Below are 24,095 nucleotides of genomic sequence, written 5' to 3' on the forward strand. Positions count from 1 at the left end.
CTGCCCTCTTTCGACCTTCTCTACCTGTCTCCTTCTGCCTCTCTCTTTCCTTCAATACCTCTGTCTCTCTCCTCCTTCAGAGACCCTTTTCATTCACAATCTGTTATCTCAGTCTAAAGTCTATCTCTATTTCTTCAAGGCTTCTTTCTTTGCTAACAGCTCCCTCTGACCCTCTGCCTTCACAGCCTTTCTTCCTTTTTCACCTCTTTCCTGACAATTCCTTTCCTCTCCGTTCGTATTTCCATTCCATGTCTGCATGTCATCTCCTGTTTAAATATTTCCCTCCCGAGTGTACCTTTTCACTTTTATCAAAGCAAACGAGGAAGGCATTTGACGTTCTCCAAAAGTAAAAGCTGCTTGTAATCATCTACAAAGCTTTGCTCTTATAAAATAAGAAGTAATAAAATTATCTAAAAAGCCCAACTAAAACCTTATTCAGCGTTCATAACATTTTTCTCCAACAAAAAAGACATAATCCTAATAGAGCTCATTTCAGCTCATGAAGCAATCATTATCTCCCCAAGACAAAATTACAGAACCCTTAACACGAGAGACGCTCCCGATAAACAACAATGAAAATACAATAGAGGATACGAAAATGAGCAGGCAATAACAAAACAGATGAAGATAAATATTGAAGATGATATGGCAGATAAATTAGACATGGTTCACAACGTCCAGAACAGCCGACTCATAACAGAAGATATTCAGAGGGGGAAATGAACTCAAGGGACCCTTATGGAAATATGAAATTGCTACTCGCTACTCCTGTCAAAAGAATTGTATGGATGAGTTTGAGAGATCATTTTTCCAACACAGTATATCTCTGTAGGGTGCTACACTGTTACCTGGAAAGTTGACGATTCGAATCAAGAAGAAAGAAGGCGTTCATTTGGATTTGAAAAATAGAAAGTACATAATTAGACCTTTTTTTTTTAAACTTAACTTTCACCGCTCGCCGTCTTTATTTCGTAGCAATGAAACAACTGCTACAATAGATTCGTGTGGTCTGTGTCGCATTTTTCCAACACAGCAACACAGTATATCTCTGTAGTGTTCTACACTGTTACCTGGAAAGTTGACGATTCGAAGAAAGAAGGCGTTCATTTGGATTTGAAAAATAGAAAGTACATAAGTAGACCTTTTTTTTTAAACTTAACTTTCACCGCTCGCCGTCTTTATTTCGTAGCAATGAAACAACTGCTACAATAGATTCGTGTGGTCTGTGTCGTAGCATACCCATCCCGTAGTAACCTATGTTGGGCTTTAAATCTGCCTTCTTTCTGCACTACATTTTTCCGAGAACTTGGAAGTTGAAAGCCATAGAAATACATTCGATATGTAAAAGCCCATCTAAATAAAATTTCAGTTAGCATACCCATCCCGTAGTAATCTATGTTGGGCTCTAAATCTGCCTTCCTTCTGCACTACATTTTTCCGAGAACTTGGAAGTTGAAAGCCATAGAAATACATTCGATATGTAAAAGCCCATCTAAATAAAATTTCAGACAAAAAATACTTACATTTAGAAGATCCGCGATTGATTTGAGCCTCTTGATAAACTCCGTGGTAGATCGGGCCTTCTCTGATAATAGTTGTAAATTCTGTGAGAGATCAGTCTGAAACACAAAACGAGATAAAATAAAGTCAGCAATGTGGTAATCAATCAAGGCAGACACGAATGGGGAAGGCTGGTCAGTGAAGTCAGGGACCCTCTTGGTCTGTGAAGACTGTGGAGTAAGTAAGTAAATAAGTAATGTGGTAATATGTAGATAAAACAGCGAGGGAAACCGAATGGGTTAAAAGTGTTAAAATATTGAAATCCCAGCAAGAAAGGTGAGAGAAATATTGAGAAATCACATTCATTGATTTCAGGCACCATAAGCTTTGTACAAAAAAACAATACAGTATAATAGGACATATCTATTAGTCCTATTACAATAAATGAGGCCTTTTTAAACTGTTCGCAGAATGGGGCTTTAGTCTTAGCCGACAGTAAAAATAGGGTATATTAAATAAATAAATAAATATTCGTATACATATCAGTTAAAACTCTAAAAGATGCTGAATGTGTTACCAGATGAAAACACATGTACAAGGATAGACAAACAAAAGACAAACAAAAATCCACATTTTCACTGTACGTTTGTTCCATGCTATTTTATCAGAGACACAAAGAATCATTTAGGAGAGAGGAGGAGAAAACAACAAAGCTGAACTTTTCAAAATTCTCCAAAACAAGATATACAAAGACAACAAAATGAAAACCTCGACAAACGACAATGTAGAATGGTTGATGGAAGAGAAAGGAAATAGGAAGAGAAAGAGACATGTGGAAACGGATAAGGACTTGTGTGAGGATGTGTGAGTGGGTTAACTCACACAGCAGTGCCTAAATTTGTGACACATATTTCCCTTTCAGACCGTATCAGATAGTTTCAGGACAAGTACACGACAATGATAAGTACAAAGAACAGGAAATTTCAGAAGAGAGGCAGCCAATATTGTGCTGACAGTGTAATATTTCCTACTGGTCGGGAGGGGAGACGTGAGAACAATGAAGATTTATCATTTTCTTTGAATTTCCCCCAAAAGCTCCTCCCCGACATTACGTTACTCTCGGTCTCTCTCGTCTAAAGCAAGTAGAAGGTCATACTGTGCAGTTCCTGGTAAATAATCTGAAATTTGAATGGAATGAAGAGAAAATCTGCCTGGGACATGTTTCATGAGGGGATTTACCTAAAAATATATTAAGGGGAGAAAAATTGAAGGTAAAATTGTGGGAGGGAGAATATTTTGATATGCTTACAGCGGGACACTTCTTGATGGAAGAAGGCTGAATACAGTGGAACCGGAATTAGATGCCCAAGATCGAGAAAGTTAAAAAGGACTATCTTTGTGAAAAACTACAGGTAACTTTTGTTCATTACCTTAATGATACTGGGGATTCTGTCCTAGCCAATTCAAAAAGGTCCTCGAATGCATGTTCCTATTCAAACTGGTGTAGTAATATAATATACTATGTAGTCACCTAATAGTGTCATTTTTATTAATAAATGTTTTATCTAGAGTTCAAATTACCAGCTGCTCATTTCACTTCTTGTGAAGATGATTTAGATTAGGGCTCACATTTTTGCTAATGTTGCTCAAAATTCCATGTAGAATATTACGCACATTGGGCAAGTGGAGAGAATGGAGATATTGGGAACCTCTATTGTTCCCAAAAAGTTTTGCATGAAAAAGAGAAGCCTACATCTGAGATAAAGTTCATCACAACACACACAAGACTTTTCCTTCCACCACTCCTATTCAATGGTAAAAGTCAACAAAAGAAAATATGCACATTGGTAGAATATAACTTACATTAAAAAGTTTTGTATTTTTTTTAATGAACCACTCGACGTTTTTCCTTCTTTTTCAACAGAGAACCCTCTCCTTCTTCTTCTTCTTCTTCTTCTTCTTTTTGAGCGTTTCCCACTTATTTCCTAGTCTAAAGTTATACGCTGATCAAATTAGCTCCGAGCTTCTTCTTCTTTTTGAGCGTTTCCCACTTATTTCCTAGTCTAAAGTTATACGCTGATCAAATTAGCTCCGAGTTATTGAAGGGAAATCAACTTCTTGATGGGAAAACGTCTATAAATATTTGCATAAATTAATTGAATTGAACGCTTTCATGCATTTAGAGGGAATTTTCCTCGTGAACTTTCGCAGAACGAGACTCCATTCCCTATCGTGAGGTAGTCTTGCGAGATGAAAGTAACATTTTATAACTCTATTTACATAAACTTGACTAGTGACGTGGTTGTGGTTGTGGTTGGGAGACTACGTACAATGACAGTGTGTCCATCACGGTGGATCTTCTGTCAAACTTTTGAAATGGGTCAAGGTCAAAAGTCTTTTTGCAGTAGAAGAATTTGAATGATTTGGAAAGTCAACTACAAAGTAGATGAACTAGTTATGTATACTTATCTATTAAGAGAGACAAAACAGTCCTTCCTCTAAATCCCAGAAAGAGCCAAGTGGGGTAGACAACCCGATGTTGTACAAATGAAATTACCATTTACGTCCAAAAAATTTTCACCCAAAAGGCAAAACTGTCGATGTCGTTTTCCAACTTCAGGACACACTCTAATACTTTTGACGCTGTTTCTGACTCCAAATTTACACCAAAAGTGTCACCATGGAATGGAACCCGTTTCTGCCTCCTGGCTGCAAAACTTTTCAAACACTTCCGCCTCAGTGAACTGAACGCACGCCACTGAAATTGTACTACATAAACTTTCAACGTAAATTGCCATTTTACTTGAGTGACTTTCATTCTCATTTAAGGGAAAAGAAAAAAATCTTCTTCTCCTTATGGAGGCGCATTTGCATTTGAGAAATCAAAGGCTGAGAAGACGCTTCAAGGAAGGGAAAGTGATGTTTTGCAAGAAAATATTTGTGTTCATTTTCTCCGCCGATTTCTTCTCCGTTTTCTTATTTATTTACAGCATTTGCAGTCGTGATGTTTTCCTCATTTCCTGATTAGTGTACGTTGGAATCTCGGGTGATGAAATAACGACATAACATGTTTAACAAGGAAACATCTTCTGGAGTATAAAGATATAGGTATGTATTTGCCATTTACCAAGATATTTGCAATTTCCCTCAAGCCAGCCTAGTGCCTAGATGTTTAGCTACGAGAAGCTTGAAGACTAGCGCTGCCTTGTAAGCGCTGGGTCGCGGTGTTGATTCCCGCCTGATGAGCACTTTTCTAAACATGTTTTGTTTCAGGAACGACTGGTTTTCTCCTATCCCGTCCTCGTTGTCTTCGATTTTGAGACGATAAGACCCCCATTGTCACAGTTCCTTATCAAACCTCTTCAAATACCATTCCCCAACTGTGCGCAAAGTGTGGCGGAGTTAGAGCGAAGTGACGCGGACCTAAATACAAAACCTAATGCACATTCCCGTCTTACACCTCACAAAGTTTCATTCCGGTAGATATCACCTGAAATTAAAAAAACACTTGTGTTCAAAAAAACCGAGAATGAAGTTCTTCCCCGCGTGAAATTTTTGACTTAAGAACGAGGAATAGAGAGGAGAATGGAGAAGAACAGGGAAGAGGAAGCAGAGAAAAAAAAATAAGAAGAACAAGGAAGATGGAGCAGAGAGTGGAAGAACAACTAGGGAGGGACAAGATAAAGATGAAGAACAGGAAGGTAAAGAGAGTGAACGGGGAAGGATGAAGAAAAACAAGGAAGACCTCAGTGAACTGAACGCACGCCACTGAAAGTGTACTACATAAACTTTCAACGTAAATTGCCATTTTATTTGAGTGACTTTCATTCTCATTTAAGGGAAGAGAAAAAAAATCTTCTTCTCCTTATGGAGGCGCATTTGCATTTGAGAAATCAAAGGCTGAGAAGACGCAAGGAAGGGAAAGTGATGTTTTGCAAGAAAATATTTGTGTTCATCTTCTCCACCTATTTCTTCTCCGTTTTCTTATTTATTTACAGCATTTGCAGTCGTGATGTTTTCCTCATTTCCTGATTAGTGTACGTTGGAATCTCGGGTGATGAAATAACGACATAACATGTTTAACAAGGAAACATCTTCTGGAGTATAAAGATATAGGTATGTATTTGCCATTTACCAAGATATTTGCAATTTCCCTCAAGCCAGCCTAGTACCTAGAATGTCTAGATGTTTAGATTCGAGAAGCTTGAAGAGTAGCGCTGCCTTGTAAGCGCTGGGTCGCGGTGTTGATTCCCGCCTGACGAGCACTTTTCTAAACATGTTTTATTTCAGGAACGACTGGTTTTCTCCTATCCCGTCCTCGTTGTCTTCGATTTTGAGACGATAAGACCCCCATTGTCACAGTTCCTTATCAAACCTCTTCAAATACCATTCCCCAACTGTGCGCAAAGTGTGGCGGAGTTAGAGCGAAGTGACGCGGACCTAAATACAAAACCTAATGCACATTCCCGTCTTACACCTCACAAAGTTTCATTCCAGTAGATATCACCTCAAATTAAAAAAAAAAACACTCGTGTTCAAAAGAAACGAGAATGAAGTTCTTCCCCGCGTGAAATTTTTGACTTAAGAACGAGGAATAGAGAAGAGAATGGAGAAGAACAGGGAAGAGGAAGCAGAGAAAAAAAATAAGAACAAGGAAGATGGAGCAGAGAGTGGAAGAAGGCGGAAGAACAACTAGGGAGGGACAAGATAAAGATGAAGAACAGGAAGGTAAAGAGAGTGAACGGGGAAGGATGAAGAAAAACAAGGAAGATGAAGTAGAGAGAAGAGGAGAAAGAACAAAGAAGAGGGAGCAGAGAGTGGAAGGAGGCGGATGAAGAACAAGGTAGGAACAAGATAAAGAAGAGGAAAGAGAGAGAGAGAGAGAGCGGGGAAGGATGAAGAAAAACAAGGAAAAGAAAGAAGGAGGAGGAGGAGAGAAAGACAAAAGTGTGAACGAAATGATAAGATAGCGGCTAAAATAAACAACCGTGTTCTAGCACCTCGCCTTTAAAGAAGAACAAAGAAGAGGGAGCAGAGAGTGGAAGGAGGCGGATGAAGAACAAGGTAGTAACAAGATAAAGAAGAGGAAAGAGAGAGAGCGGGGAAGGATGAAGAAAAACAAGGAAAAGAAAGGAGGAGGAGGAGAGAAAGACAAAAGTGTGAACGAAATGATAAGATAGCGGCTAAAATAAACAACCGTGTTCTAGCACCTCGCCTTCTTCATGTTTCTATTTGCTTCCCCTCACGCTTCACTCCATTTTAGCCCCGTTATATCTCACACTTCTCACTCTTGATACGTCACCTGATGAGAAATTCTCTCTCCCTGAAGTTATTCTCTAGGTTTGCTTTTATTAAGAGATCCAAAAAGGAAATAGCTCGAGGACATTGCCCTCTGGAAAGAACTGAGATGAGATGTTTTGTTTATAAAGATGAAAACTCCAATTAAAATAAAACTAATTTAAAGGCTTCATGTAATCATGTTGGAAGTTTGAAATTCACAGTCCAAAAATTTAAGATGGGAGGTAACCAAGAACAATTTTGGAACAAATTATAAGTTCCGTTGGGTTTATGAATCACGTTTTATTCTTGATTCTGATTTCGTAGAACTGTAAGCATTAGTGTGCCAATTTGCCAAACACATTGTAAAGAACGTGACAATGCTCAAGATTTGGCATGCAGAGCTTTCATATTTGCCAATATTGTTCTGCATGCATCATAATGTGTGAATTCTCAATTTCTTGATGATAAGATTGCTCCTGCATGTTGAAATACACAGTTGTAGCTGGAACGGAAGCTGAAATTTGCATTCTTGAAATCTAGGGACAGTGCGCAATATACTTCAAGGTAGAAACTATTATAAACACACTACTAACAAGTCACGTCACGTGAACTCATGGGGAGTCAGAAAAAATGTATGTAGTTCAAAGTTTTCCCATAATTTTGGTGGTAATCTGGTTCAGGACAGCCACACTATCACGTCAAGTGAGCTCACGTGACATGGTGGTAGTGTGGCTGCCCTATTAGGGGTTAGGTGAAATGTGTCATGTTAACTCTATCTTGGTCGATTTTTAAGGTATGACTTTGTCCATTCCGTCTATATCAAGTGTCCTCAGTCCATGCCGCTTGCGACGGTTGACTGAGTGTGGACATGTTTCAGTTTCAGGGGATGACGATGTTTTTGTACATCTGCACTTACACAGAACACAGAAGCCATGTCCAAAGTCCCTTTCAACATGAGACCTGGGGGTTTGTCCGATAAGCAAGATCCATACATAAACTTGTACATACACACATCATAGAAGTATTCCAATACGCTCTTTAGTAGAGCTTTAGCCTTCAGCGATTCTGACAATTCTGTTATTTTTTTCTGCAAAACACTCCGTTGCATGTAAACCTGCCTTGAGCTTACAAAAAATAAGAACATTGAACATTGCATCTACATTTTCTACAATTCTACAGAAGGAACTGAGGGATTTATAAAACTGCGTTTTAGCAGTTTCATTTTCCAAGTACCTGATACACTGTACAAAATACATCTAAAAGTGTCACAAAATGCAATTCGTCTATGTATACAAATCCAGGCAACATTTGGCAAAGGTATATGTATGTGAATCCATTGCTAGTGTATTTGATAAGGTATAAGTATCATTTCATGGGTTTAAGAATGAGTTAGTGCAAAATAATATGAGCGAATTATTCAAATGTCAGGAAAAAAGTCACCGGAAACCAATGACCTCCCAGCAAATAGTATCAGAGCAGAGTGCTATGATAAAGTAATATTTTTGTGCTGCATAAAATAAGTGCAAATCATTTTACCAGTGTCAGTAAATAAGACGTAAGATAAACTTTGTATGTGCTGCATGTATACAGGGTGTTTTATGTGTAGTCCATTATTAGTACACTTTGCATCTCATTATGTATGATTAAGTAATGGGGTTAAAAACCATCAGTTGGGAGTCTGTTTTCACAGAAGGTCTGAGGTTAGATCACACTGTATTTCAATGGGATTTTTAAGTAGTTTGTTTTGGTTTGGCTTTGGTCGGGCTTTCGCCTTCGGCAATTCTGAGTCCTGCGGACAACGAAAACGGTTCTGCATATAGAAAAATCATTCGTACTTCCCCGAAGAAAATACTTGCTGAATCACACGGTATGACGCCAAATCGTTCTTACTGTACTTGCAGAGGAATAAGTGCCCCGATATCGTCCAGACTACATAAATCACATCTCAGCACAAATGCAAATAGCCCAACTACAGTGCCGAATGAGGAGGATTAAATTGTAAGAAAAAATATTAAAGTTTCATACCCATAGTTAATTAACAGATACCTACATGTTTTTTTTTTTTTTTTTTTTTTTTTTTTTTCTTTTTATAATCCGCTGCTTGTTATCTTTAAAATTTCGACTTGACACATCCTATCTTCCTATCAACATCAACTGTTACTACCAAAGCAACATCTTTTCTTTATTCTGCCATCATCATTCGGCTAGAGCTGAAGCCACTACAACAACAACCAAAGCAAAATATCGGAAAACGAGTACTCTATTATCGAAAACACCTGCTCTTACGCCACTGATACCAATAGCCCAATGTTGATAATAATTCCAAGCTGGCGTTCCTTCTTCCTGAAATTTAAGTATAGGTACTACTAAGTTTGCAAAATTATCTACATAGTAAGTACCCAAGTACCCACATTATACTCCGCTGCTTGTTATCTTTGAAATTTCGATTTGACACATCCTATCTTCCTATCAACATCAACTGTTACTACCAAAACAACATCTTTTCTTTATTCTGCCATCATCATTCGGCTAGAGCTGAAGCCGCTACAACAACAACCAAAGCAACATATCGGAAGACAACGAGTACCCTACTCTATTATCGAAAACACCTGCTCTTACGCCACTGATACCAATAGCCCAATGTTGATAATAATTCCAAGCTGGCGTTCCTTCTTCCTTATGATAAATGAGATCTCCTTTACGACACGGAAAGCATTTGTGGAAGAGAATGTAGATGTGCGTTCGGAATAGGAATTTCTTTTTCCAATACCTCCACCATCCGAACAAAGTCCTTTGTAAAATATGGAAATATCGGGGAGAAAGGCGAGCGGCTAGAAACAAAAGAAAATTAGATGGAAAGGGGGAAAAAGAGTTTCCGGAAAATATTGGTGGGGGAACGTGCTGCATTTGTGCCAAAAAAAGGGTTTAATGCTGGTAATCACTTCAGCGTTGTTCGTGCACATGTTGTCCTTCAAAGTACACTAGTTCGAGGACACCCAAGAGCCCTAAAAGATGGGTAAAGCTTCTACGAATCTACACCAAAGAGTCAAAAGAGCTGGCCGACCCGAAACATCTCCCGAAATACTCGGAAATATTGTCTGAAAAGCAATAAATTGAAGAATATACAAAATACCGTGTATTAATGAAGTATCCAAACCGAACTCTAAGACAATGTATAATATTTGTAATACATACGACTCATACGTTGTGGTTCAAATACAGCTGCCAGCAGGCAGAAAAGTAAGGAATAAAGATGTGTTTCTATAGAAGCTTGTATTGAAAAGACTTTCTGTAGATACAAGTTGATGAAATTTATCTCATGAAAGATAAACAAGTTTGCTTTCAAGAAAATGATATGTAGATTGAGATGTATTCTCATTTCATTGTGGTAGACGCTGTCTTAGCAAGCTCGCTTTTTCTTATTTATATAACATCTCCATGTAAACAGACATTAACGTATTGGATAAAATCACAAGAGGAAAGGAAAGCTGAAAGCAATAGAAACATATCAACATGGATACTGAATCTAAAATGGATTACTTCATTGATATTCCAATGACAAGAAAATCATCAAGACATGGAAAACCAAATCATAAACAGTACGTAGAATATAGAACATGTCAAAAAGAGAACAACAATATTTTTATTGCCAATGCTAATCTGCTAATTGCTAACGTCATGTCATTAAAGAAGCCAATTTAAATCCATCCATTACCGACCGTCAAAGCTATTAACAGTATTAACTAATGAGGCTATCCTGGAAGCATAAAGTATACATGAATGTAAGCTAGAAAGAAATAGACTCAATAGAAATGAAGAAGAAGTATCTCTCAAAATACAAACTAAAGTAAAATGTCCATTTCCCCTGCCTTTGGATTAAGTTGTTCTCTACGAAAAAGGGGGAAAAGATCATCCATCCAGCACAATGTTAATATGGGGCCAGCAGCAAAATGATTCCATATATCAGTCTGGTCACTCTCACTATACAGAACAATATGGCACACATCTCTATACATCCTAACCAATAAAAAAACACAGGAGCATGGCAATTTCCATTTTTTTATTATTGTACGTGCTTTAGGGTGCAAGTTTCTCCTCGATTTTATTCCTCTCTCTCTTGCTATTATAGGTCCCAATAAATATATTCACCATACAACGTAATATTATATTGGGAAAAGCTTCTACAGAAAAAATACAGAAAACGCTTTTTTTAGTTTCCTATTATTTTCCTTTTTTTTTACATCCCCAGTAATCCTTTGGCGCTAGTTTTTTCCCTCTTTTTATTGTTTTCCAATTTCATTCAATTAAAAAAATGGATTTTACGAGACTAGTTTTCCTCTTCCTTGTTTGCTAATAGTCTACGCTCTGCTGGAACTGGAACGTGCACTTCCAAAACCTGACGGGAATGAAGGAAACTTTGTGAACGAAGAAATATATTAGAGAATTGTAATGGAATTCTCAGAAAGTTTGACTGTTTTATTAAAAGTTCTCAATGTAATTGAAAAAGATCTGTAAGAATTATGTGTATTGCTTTCCAACTTCTACAGACGATACACATTCTCACAATCAGAAGTTGAACGGAAGGAGCGACGTTTATAACTTCATCAATAGATACTCCATCCATCCTTCAAAAGCGACCTTACAAGCTTACAACTTACAACCCTATTAGTACACGCATGTTAGAGAAATAATGAGAATATGTACCTACTGTATAGTTTGCTTTTGACAATTTAATTGGAACTCTCAATTAAATTAGAGAACAAATATTGAACATATGTACAAAATTTCATTGATAAAACAAATTCGAATGACTATACGTTCATGACCAATGTCAACATATTTGGTAGACATTTACTCAAGGGAAACTCACAACAGATGGTGATGGTGCCCATCAAAAACAATTAGGAAAATACAAGGAGTACACAAAATAATTTTCCCCCACAAATATTAGAAATGGTTGTCAAAGAAAGGATTTCAGAGGTATACTAGACTATTTAGATACTCTCCGGATATTTTCAGAGGAAAATTTCTCATAATTTCAGAGGTTACCAGGTTTCCACCCATGCTAATGCTAATCTCTTACGTGTTCTTCAAAGAAGGACCTATGCTGATCAACCAATTAATCAACAGAAACTGTCGTCAACATCAAGCTGTTAATTTAGAACTAACTTCTCTAGGAACATTCAAAATACGAGAGAAGTCACCTCCTCATTCAAAATTGACCATTGATCAACAACAAACTTGAGAACTGCAAACTTTTCCAATTGAAAATGAAACAAAAATCAACATGATTGAGAACAGTCGACTCGGAAAGGACTCCGCAATCATTTTCAAAAGTCACATCGAACTTTTAAATTCCCCAAAGTGAAAGAGAAGCGAATGAACCAACGAGAAGAGGAGGAGAAGGCGGAGGAGAGTCAAAGGAGTGGTAGGAAACAGGGAGGTTGAATTGTGTAGACAAACAGAAATTTAAAAGATGTTTCCAAACATTGGACTTCCGGGCAACTCTCGAGGGAAAGAATGTAAGTATGGCACAAAACGAGCTTCTCCCAAAAACATAATCTTGTTACGGAACTTTTTCTTTCGACTTTACCCGGGTTCTTTCTTTTTTAAAACTTTGAAAATGATTTCGAGCATTAAGTGTGTTTTTTCCTTTTTATACTTCGTCACTTGTTTGAAGATAAAAGAAGAGATTGTATCTCCTTTACCTGTGCCTCCTGATTAAATGAGACAACAAGTCGTTCACAAGGCTTTCAAATCAGTCTTAAACCGCAGGCAAAGGAAACGGTTGGGGGGTTTTCAATTTCATTAGGATTTGTTTTATTTCTACCTCATTGCAGATTGAAAGCTGAATTTGTTATTCCGCAAAATGTGATAAGAAAACTAGAAAAATAGGGAGCACTTGAAGTAGCAACAAGATCCTCGTAAAATACATAATACATCATCTGTTATGTTTATGTATCTTGCAGTGCAAATACAGCTGAACACTTGAGTGGATGCGTTTAATATAGGCATCGCGAATTCGACCATTAGCTACTCTCGAAAACTCCTTGGACGAAACTCGAAACTTGAACATGATATGTAAAAAGATTCAAAACAATGCAAAATCCTACAGAACACAATAAACACATGGCTACGTAAAATAAAATTACAATTTGTGCGTCTGGATTGTTGAAAATTAGCACTGACGTGAGTTCGACACCCAGACATGCAAATTAACACAATTGAATTTTTATTAGACCATGTTATCATGGTTAGAAGTATAGGAATATTATTAGTTCGTATTCGTACACACAATAACATTCGAATCTTGTGAAAATATGGAGAATAATATTCAAATAACATTCAAATCGTATACGTAATTACGTACTACGTACAGTGTTGTATGTGGTGTATAAAATTCAAATGTAAAACCCTTTAGAGCTTTAGACCGTGCTGTAATAGACATGTGTTTACAGTACCACGGATCATGTGTTGTACTCACATGGTTACTAACTGGAACAGGTGACTAGTGTCCAAGTGTTGTCAATGGGGGCAAAACAGGAATTCCGAAATTTTCGGAATTAAAATAAGTAAGTAAGCTCAAAAGTAAGTAAGAAAGCAAGCTCAAAAATGAGTGTTGTAACTGTTTTCTTTCTTACCACCTATCTATCTACATATGAGAAATTGATTCAAATCGTGCAGACTTTTCGACTCATGGCCGATCAAACACAGGCCAAAAAAAAAAAAAAAAAAAAAAAAAAAAAAAATATCAAAATCAAAGATTGCTGTGGCTTTTGAAAAAGCATTAGAAAAACTATAGAAAATCGAAAGCAAAAACCTCACAAGCCGCCCAGCATCTGGTTTTATCATTTATCTCCTGGTTGAGATCAGCACAACACGTCCTTATTGCAATATGGTTTACCCATGTTTTCGCATTATTACACGGTTCATAATTTTCATGGGCAGTGAATGAACCTCCATAGTTCAGTATGGGTAATCGACCCAATGTCAGACCTAAACTGTTTCCATTTAGTGATGACAGTTTTTTTGGAATCGGCTCCGTCGTGGGCCATCCAAATCCATTTCTGACAGGGTGAATGACCACGCCATTCCCTATAGAAACCCCTGAATTAAAAAAAAAAAAAAAAAAAAAAAAAAAAAAAAACTCAATTTAAAAAAAAAAAAAAAAAAAAGAGGAAGTCCATTAGCACCTATGTAAAGTTTTCTAACCTGAGCAAAGTTTAAAGAACAAGCTTTGCCTACTTCTGGGTTGAGAATTCCTGTGATCAGTTACGCTATTTCCACAAGACATTGCCAAATTGCCACCTTTCGTTGCTCATGAGTATATCGCCTATTGTTCAACAGTTTTTGGATAAAGATCATTATCTCTATTAGCTAATTAATCGTGGCAGATGGTAGTTTTATGGTTTATGGAGTAGGAATTATTAGGTGAAATGAGTTCCTATAGTTCCTACCTGAGAGGATACTCGCATGTCGCATGCTTATAGCATACCTGCGTGCGCTGCTAACACAGCTGATTAACACCAGAATAGGAAAATAGGGCAGATAAAAAAGGGGTAGCGTAGCGTCATACATAAAATTACAAGGCCTATAAAGAATTCATGTACTACCTAAAATGCCTATATTTAATAGGATCCAACCATCAAATATTAATTTCTAGCAGAATTCCGTTTCTCCTAAATTTCAAAGTAAAAAAAAAGGAACAACAACAACAATGCTGTCCTAAACTCCGTTAACAAGTAGGATAAATCTTCTTCTTTTACAAGCATAACTCATAAGCTCATAACTTACTGGATTAGCTTGATATTACTTCACCATTCCTGAAGTTATCAAACAGTAGAATCCAACAATATACCAACCCACTCATAAGTATTTAAACACGCTCCAAAGAGAACACACCAAAAGATAATACACCAAAAGAGAACGTACCCATTCGAAACATTAAACAATGAAGTAGTATACATTCCCAAGTCAAAAGATTATCTCGAACTCATTGCAATGACAGTGTGTCCATCACGGTGGATCTTTTGTCAAACTTTTGAAATGGGTCAAGGTCAAAAGTCTTCTTGCATTAGAAGAATTTGAATGATTTGGAAAGTCAACTACAAAGTAGATGAACTATAGTTATACTTATCTACTAAGTGAGACAAAACAGTCCTTCCTCTATATCTCAGAAAGAGCCAAGTGGGGTAGACAACCCGATGTTGTACAAATGAAAATAGTACCTTCCTGATACCATTCCCATTTACGTCCAAAAAATTTCCACCCAAAAGGCAAAACTGTCGATGTCGTTTTCCAACTTCAAGACACACTCTAATACTTTTGACGCTGTTTCTGACTCCAAATTTACACCAAAAGTGTCACCATGGAATGGAACCCGTTTCTGCCTCCTGTGCTTGTAATTGCTTCCTCCCACCATCTTCCAGCAGATGATCTTATCACGGCATGAGCTTTAACTTTCAAGTCCTTTACAGCTTTCCTTTTAAGAGTACTTTTGTTCCCGGATTTAAAAATTTGATGCTAATGGAAAAATGGTGGAAAGAAAATCCTAAATGCTGCGATGTTAAAATGATAATATTTGTATCATTAGAATAAAAAGAAAACGTTTTTTGTCTGCTTGTTTTTGGGAATAATTGTAAAGCTTTTATCCAAATTTTCGGTGACTTGCTCCCCTCTAAGATCACTTAGGAGTAAGTCGAATTTAAATGTTTGCAAGCATTAATTCAAGTGCTCAATTCTGACTCTTTTTAAAAAGCAATTTTATTGATATCGATAGAAGGAAGATTTACTGATGTTCCTATATCTTTGTTTAGTAGAGTAGGGAGAGAAAATATATGTATGTTCTGTGACTTTGTATCAGCGGCTACAGCCTACAGTCCTGCTGTATGACGCAGATCACTACAAAATAGTATACAAATACAACTTATTCAGGCTGAAATAGAACTTTACCTGACGTAGCATGAAACAAACTATGTAAAACAGAACATAACATTGGAGAATTCCTACGAAACACCAAACCCGTACGAACGAGCAGATCTTATTATTATTATTATCTTTTTTTTTTTTTTCATCAAAAAACAACAACCACATTCATCAGTATGCAAGTCTCCTAGAATAATCCTCGGGCTAGACTAATTTGTAAAGTTTATTCAAGAATATTTAGAATGAGCGACGAAACGCTTTCCAAACATCACTGGAAAAAAATTCCAAGTCCACTGTTTTGTCTGGAAAAAAAAGCGAACGGGAAAGTTTTGTAATGTAGAAGGATGACGCGGAATAATGTCTGTTCAGGCAAAGTTTGTCACACGTGTTCCGAATGACAAAGTGATGAAAAAGAATGAAGAAAGGACAACATAGAAAGACAGGAGCAAGAGACAGGAAGAATAGAAGAGAGGTTAGATGAACAGGAATTGTTTTTCTTCGTATCTTGTGCTTTTACTGCATTATCAAATAGACTGCTAAGACTGCTTCAATTCTTTTAAAGTGGGAAACTAAAAATGTTAGAAGGATATTGTGAAGTGAACTATGAAGAGTATCTAGCACATTTTCTTTTATTCATATTGTTGAAATTTGTTGTCCAAGAGGCAAAAAAATCTACAAATGGAACGGCAAAAAATTCGACCATCACCTAATGCTTACATACTTTCCGTATCTACTTCTCATATCACCGGTCACTGCTATATCTTGTTCCTCCAGTAATTAGCCACATAAATTCTCATTTGCCATATACTTCACCTAGGTGTAATTCAATTATTTTTTATAGGTTCATTTCTTCTCGCACATGGGTGCGTGTTTCCACTACGTAAAGATAACAAATTTTCCTACGTGCACGGAAAACTATATCATTCTACCAGAAGGGACCGGGAGCTTGCATTCCTCATTTGTTGGAGCTGACTAATTCTTTTCATTATGTTAAGCTCATCAGCAAGATCTCCCCCACCTACAACTTTTAATCCTCCTATTTGTTTTCTTTTGAAGAAGATTTTTTTTTCCTTAAAAGTAAATAAAGAGTAGACCTTTTTTCTAATTTTTTCCCCAACTAAGTAAAGAGTAAGGGAACAAACAATTTTTAATAATTAAATAACGAGAAAAATATTACGTTTTTCCCCCAAGAGTTGCAGAGTAGCAAGATCCGTACATAAACTTTTACACACACATAGAAATATTCCAATACGCTCTTTAGTAGAGCTTTAGCCTTCAGCGATTCTGACAATTCTGTTATTTTTTTCTGCAAAAAACTCCGTTGCATGTAAACCTGCCTTGAGCTTACAAAAAATAAGAACATTGAACATTGCATCTACAATTCTACAGAAGGAACCGAGGGATTTGTAGAACTGCGTTTTAGCAGTTTCATTTTCAAAGTACCTGATACACTGTACAAAATACATCTAAAAGTGTCACAAAATGCAATTCGTCTATGTATACAAATCCAGGCAACATTTGGCAAAGGTATATGTCAGGGGTGGCCAGACTTTTTTTGTTGCGGTTCCCTTCTTAACTTTCTAAAGTGTTCGAGGTTCCCCCCCCCCACCCACACCCAAAGAATAAAAAATAAACTCGCCAATTTTTGTTGCTAAGCCATTTTTCTTTAATTCTGAATGTCATCTGCCAACTTCTGGAAATCCACTTCATACCGAACCCTCGAGCGATGTGAATCCATTGCTAGTGTATTTGATAAGGTATAAGTATCATTTCATGGGTTTAAGAATGAGTTAGTGCAAAATAATATGAGCGAATTATTCAAATGTCAGGAAAAAAGTCACCGGAAACCAATGACCTCCCAGCAAATAGTATCAGAGCAGAGTGCTATGATAAAGTAATATTTTTGTGCTGCATAAAATAAGTGCAAATCATTTTACCAGTGTCAGTAAATAAGACGTAAGATAAACTTTGTATGTGCTGCATGTATACAGGGTGTTTTATGTGTAGTCCATTATTAGTACACTTTGCATCTCATTATGTATGATTAAGTAATGGGGTTAAAAACCATCAGTTGGGAGTCTGTTTTCACAGAAGGTCTGAGGTTAGATCACACTGTATTTCAATGGGATTTTTAAGTAGTTTGTTTTGGTTTGGCTTTGGTCGGGCTTTCGCCTTCGGCAATTCTGAGTCCTGCGGACAACGAAAACGGTTCTGCATATAGAAAAATCATTCGTACTTCCCCGAAGAAAATACTTGCTGAATCACACGGTATGACGCCAAATCGTTCTTACTGTACTTGCAGAGGAATAAGTGCCCCGATATCGTCCAGACTACATAAATCACATCTCAGCACAAATGCAAATAGCCCAACTACAGTGCCGAATGAGGAGGATTAAATTGTAAGAAAAAATATTAAAGTTTCATACCCATAGTTAATTAACAGATACCTACATGTTTTTTTTTTTTTTTTTTTTTTTTTTTTTTCTTTTTTTAATTTGGAAGGGTTTCCCAAAAAGCTCTTCCACCCAACCACAGGTTTTTGTCGAGGATTTAAATGCTTAGATACCCGGCAAAATATTCAAGAAAAGTTTCAATTTAAAAAAAAAAAAAAAAAACGCGAGGTTAAAATTTGCTCAAGACATGTGTCAATTGTGTCATGTAAGTTTTCTTTTCCTTTGAAATTTAAGTATAGGTACTACTAAGTTTGCAAAATTATCTACATAGTAAGTACCCAAGTACCCACATTATACTCCGCTGCTTGTTATCTTTGAAATTTCGATTTGACACATCCTATCTTCCTATCAACATCAACTGTTACTACCAAAACAACATCTTTTCTTTATTCTGCCATCATCATTCGGCTAGAGCTGAAGCCGCTACAACAACAACCAAAGCAACATATCGGAAGACAACGAGTACCCTACTCTATTATCGAAAACACCTGCTCTTACGCCACTGATACCAATAGCCCAATGTTGATAATAATTCCAAGCTGGCGTTCCTTCTTCCTTATGATAAATGAGATCTCCTTTACGACACGGAAAGCATTTGTGGAAGAGAATGAAGAAATGTGCGTTCGGAATAGGAATTTCTTTTTCCAATACCTCCACCATCCGAACAAAGTCCTTTGTAAAATATGGAAATATCGGGGAAAGAGGCGACGGGCTAGAAACAAAAGAAAATTAGATGGAAAGGGGGAAAAAGAGTTTCCGGAAAATACTGGTGGGGAACGTGCTGCATTTGTGCCAAAAAAGGGTTTAATGCTGGTAATCACTTCAGCGTTGTTGGTGCACATGTTGTCCTTCAAAGTACACTAGTTCGAGTACACCAAAGAGCCCTAAAAGATGGGTAAAGCTTCTACGAATATACACCGAAGAGTCAAAAGAGCTGGGCGACCCGAAACATCTCCCGAAATACTCGGAAATATTGTCTGAAAAGCAATAAATTGAAGAATATACAAAATACCGTGTATTGAGTGTATTAATGAAGTATCCAAACCGAACCCTAATACAATGTATAATATTAGTAATACATAGGTACGACTCATACGTTGTGGTTCAAATACAGCTGTCAGCAGGCAGAAAAGTAAGGAATAAAGATGTGTTTCTAAAGAAGCTTGTATTGAAAAGACATTCTGTAGATACAAGTTGATGAAATTTATCTCATGAAAGATAAACAAGTTTGCTTTCAAGAAAATGATATGTAGATTGAGATGTATTCTCATTTCATTGTGGTAGACGCTGTCTTAGCAAGCTCGCTTTTTCTTATTTATATAACATCTCCATGTAAACAGACATTAACGTATTGGATAAAATCACAAGAGGAAAGGAAAGCTGAAAGCAATAGAAACATATCAACATGGATACTGAATCTAAAATGGATTACTTCATTGATATTCCAATGACAAGAAAATCATCAAGACATGGAAAACCAAATCATAAACAGTAGAATATAAGAACATGTCAAAAAGAGACAACAATATTTTTATTGCCAATGCTAATCTGCTAATTGCTAACGTCATGTCATTAAAGAAGCCAATTTAAATCCATCCAATACCGACAAGGTAATAAATAAAATTGTAAATAACTCGATGACAGGAATATAAATAGTAAATCTTCAGTGATCATAACATTTAACAGCTCTGACTTGAAACAATGGAGAAAAGTATTATGAAAGTATGAATGGGTGATGGTGTAGATTTATAGTTATGTTGATGATCAAAAGCGCTATTTGCTAGTGCTTTGAAAGAATAAAGTTCTGGTTATTACTTCTTAATAGTGATTTGAAAGTAGGTATAAGACAGTTGTTATCTGTTGTTATCTCTGCTCCCAGGTAGGTATTTGTATTTCTGTTATCTCTGCTCCCAGGTATTTGTATTTCATTATAAGTACTGGTGAAAAACATTTGAACGGCCGGTCGACTGAGCGGTCCACACTGCCTCGACACCAGAGATTCACCTCGTCGATCGACGGCAGGTCGACTATGTTTGGACGCAGCTTACAAAATAAATGTCCATGTAAAACAACCTATGAGTCAAATCGGCCCACCTCCTCACGCCTCAAAAGGCCTCGATTTTTTTTTTTTTTTTCTTTTCTTAATTCTTTTCATTATGTAAATGTAAATGCAATTTCTTTGTGTTATTATGTCACAACTTTGGTGCTCACTGCAGCATTTTAGGATTTTTCCCAATACATATCTCAATAATCCTAACAACCAATGTTTACCTACCATGCTGGCACCGGTCGCTATGCGCATTTACATGATACCGACCGTCAAAGCTATTAACTAATGAGGCTATCCTGGACACATAAAGTATACATGAATGTAAGCTAGAAAGAAATGGACTCAATACAAATGAAGAAGAAGTATCTCTCAAAATACAAACTAAAGTAAAATATCCATTTCCCCTGCCTTTGGATTAAGTTGTTCTCTTCTGAAAAGGGGAAAAGATCATCCATCCACCACAATGTTAATATGGGGCCAGCAGCAAAATGATTCCATATATCAGTCTGGTCACTCTCACTATACAGAACAATATGGCACACATCTCTATACATCCTAACCAATAAAAAAACACAGGAGCATGGCAATTTCCATTTTTTTATTATTGTACGTGCTTTAGGGTGCAAGTTTCTCCTCGATTTTATTCCTCTCTCTTGTTATTATAGGTCCCAATAAATATATTCACCATACAACGTAATATTATATTGGGAAAAGCTTCTACAGAAAAAATACAGAAAACGCTTTTTTTAGTTTCCTATTATTTTCCTTTTTTTTTACATCCCCAGTAATCCTTTGGCGCTAGTTTTTTCCCTCTTTTTATTGTTTTCCAATTTCATTCAATTAAAAAAATGGATTTTACGAGACTAGTTTTCCTCTTCCTTGTTTGCTAGTCTACGCTCTGCTGGAACTGGAACGTGCACTTCCAAAACCTGACGGGAATGAAGGAAACTTTGTGAACGAAGAAATATATTAGAGAATTGTAATGGAATTCTCAGAAAGTTTGACTGTTTTATTAAAAGTTCTCAATGTAATTGAAAAAGATCTGTAAGAATTATGTGTATTGCTTTCCAACTTCTACAGGCGATACACATTCTCACAATCAGAAGTTGAACGGAAGGAGCGACGTTTATAACTTCATCAATAGATACTCCATCCAGCATCCTTCAAAAGCGACCTTACAAGCTTACAACCCTATTAGTACACGCATGTTAGAGAAATAATGAGAATATGTACCTACTGTATACGAGTAGTTTGCTTTTGACAATTTAATTGGAACTCTTAATTAAATTAGAGAACAAATATTGAACATATGTACAAAATTTCATTGATAAAACAAATTCGAATGACTTACTTTCATGGCCAATGTCAACATATTTGGTAGACATTTACTCAAGGGAAACTCACATCAGATGGTGATGGTGCCCATCAAAAACAATTAGGAAAATACAAGGAGTAGACAAAATAATTTTCCCCCACAAATATTAGAAATGGTTGTCAAAGAAAGGATTTCAGAGGTACTAGACTACTAGACTATTAGGTACTCTCCGGATATTTTCAGAGGAAAATTTCTCATAATTTCAGAGGTTACCAGGTTTCCACCCATGCTAATGCTAATCTCTTACGTGTTCTGTTCGCTTTCCTCCCCCTGACATGTAAATGTTTACTTAATATCTTCGTATTAGGGCTCCCTTGATGGGGACGACGGTAAAAGGCTAAAGGTTTTTCATATCTTCAGTAAATGAAATTTGAAGAAGAAGATGAGATAAGGAAAGTGAAAGAGGAGGCGGGAGAGAAATTAGTAAGAATTTTGTGTTGTTTCCATTAGTGTCCTGCACATTGTTTTATCAGTCGCAGTTCGCAGAGAGGCCTCCGGTTCGAATACCGGCAGTGGCACAAAAATTTGAATGCCTAGGAAAGAGGAGATGTAAAGAATAAGAATTTACTCTTAGGAATGCAGTCTTGCATATATTGCACACAGCAACCAAGAGCTTTGCAAACTTCAGCAGGTAAAATATTTTACAAAAAAAAAAAACAAATGCAAATTTCGCAAACTTTATGTCTCGACAAAAAACAAAAAAAAAGCACACCAAAATCAAGAAGTGAAATTATTCACGAAGAAATTAGACAAATAACTCTTGGCAAGTGAGAGAAACAATGAGAAAGGGAAGGGAGGAAGAGAAAGAGGGAGGGAGAAAAAAAGAGGGAAAGGGGAGAGAGAGAGAGGGAAAAGGAGAAAGCGGATTATTTTCAGTCTGGTGAGTCAGTAGCACTCGAAGTACTTTCGGGTAAGTTTTCACCAGCCGACTGCGACACAAAGCGACGCTACAGGCTCACCACACAAAACACACCGCAAAACTCGACGCCCAAAAGAGAGAACAAAAGAAAACAAGAAGTAATAGAGAAGTTTCTTGGTAATATTCGTATTCCCCTTTCGAAGTAATAATTCCAAGACGGGGAGGAGAGAAAGGAAGATATGGAGGTGGAAAGAGGAAAGAAAGGGGAAGAAATGTCGAGGGGAAAAGAGGGAAGGGAGAGAGGGGGAGAGATGGAAAGTGGAAGGAGGTGGAAAGAGGAAACGGTAATTAGAAAATGAGGAAGAAAATCCGGCACGGGGGAAATAGAGGGGGTGGGAAAGAAGAAGGAGAAGAGGAAGAAGGGGTTATTGTATTAGCGAGGAGAAGAATAGGAAGAGAAGTATGATGAAAAGAAGAGGGAGAACAAGTGGGAGGAAAATAAGAAAAGAAGTATGAGAAGGAAGGCAAGTGTAGGAGAGAAGCAGAAGGAGAGAGGATAAGTAGGAGTAAAGGAGAGTTGTATTAGCGATGAGAAGAGAAGTGTGATGTAAAGAAGAGGGGGAACAAGTAGGAGGAGAAAGAGAATAAAAGAAGCAGGAGAGAGAAGGAGAAGAGGCATAAGAGAAAGGAAAGGAGGATGAGAAGACGAGAAAGAAGAGTAGGAAGAGGGGGAGAAGGATGTGGTAGTGCAATAAAACAAAAGAAGGTTGAAAACAAACAAGGAAGGGAGTGAGAGAAAGAGGATGTGGTAGAAAGAAAAACACGGAAGTATTACACAGAGGAGGAGGAGGAGGAGGAAGAAGAAAAGGAGGAGGTGGAAGAGGAGAAGGATGATGGGAGTGAAACGAAACTTTTACAACTGAATGAATGGAATGGAGTGCAATAGAAAAAGTATCGTTCTAATACTAATCTAATACATAGGAGGAGGAGGAGAAGGAGGATGGGAGTGAAACGAAACTTTTACAACTGAATGAATGGAATGGAGTGCAATAGAAAAAGTATCGTTCTAATACTAATCTAATACATACACAATGCATGAATGAATGAATGAAAACAACCCCGACCCAAAGTTATGACTTTGCTGAGAAATGAATACCTCATCCCTAAAGGGGATTTAGCTAAAAATGTGCTTCTGCTTTCTAGGTGACGAAGTTAGTTCTAAAGCAGGGTCCACACTTCCATGTTGGCAATGTCGGACCATAGTGTTCTACTAGAAGTCTTTTCTTTCGGAAACGAAACTAAGGTTGGAACTGTAGGACGATGATTAATGTTGTACCTAATAATAATAATATAATAGTGCTTATTTATACTGCTCGCATAGGACTGAAAAGTCCCTTTACTCCAGCAGTAGGCTACTACTGTTATACGAAAAAGGGGGAAAAGATCATCCATCCAGCACAATGTTAATATGGGGCCAGCAGCAAAATGATTCCATATATCAGTCTGGTCACTCTCACTACAGAACAATATGGTACACATCTCTATACATCCTAATCCTAACCAATAAAAAACACAGGAGCATGGCAATTTCCATTTTTTTATTATTGTACGTGCTTTAGGGTGCAAGTTTCTCCTCGATTTTATTCCTCTCTC

The 24,095-nt window shown here is 37.1% G+C and overlaps 1 protein-coding gene across 1 annotated transcript in view; it reads right to left on the reverse strand.

Moving 5' to 3' along the window:
- LOC103506736 (E3 ubiquitin-protein ligase TRIM9-like) overlaps positions 1 to 24,095 on the reverse strand; it is a 165,739-nt gene that overhangs the window by 27,388 nt on the left and 114,256 nt on the right. Inside the window, exon 2 of the mRNA XM_026821718.1 lies at positions 1,524 to 1,619. Coding sequence (XP_026677519.1) covers positions 1,524 to 1,619 — 96 coding nt within the window. The remainder of the gene's footprint in view (positions 1 to 1,523; positions 1,620 to 24,095) is intronic.

The sequence above is a fragment of the Diaphorina citri genome, unplaced genomic scaffold (assembly GCF_000475195.1).
Source record: "Diaphorina citri unplaced genomic scaffold, Diaci psyllid genome assembly version 1.1 scaffold258, whole genome shotgun sequence".
In the NCBI taxonomy this organism is placed as follows: Eukaryota; Metazoa; Arthropoda; class Insecta; order Hemiptera; family Psyllidae; genus Diaphorina; species Diaphorina citri.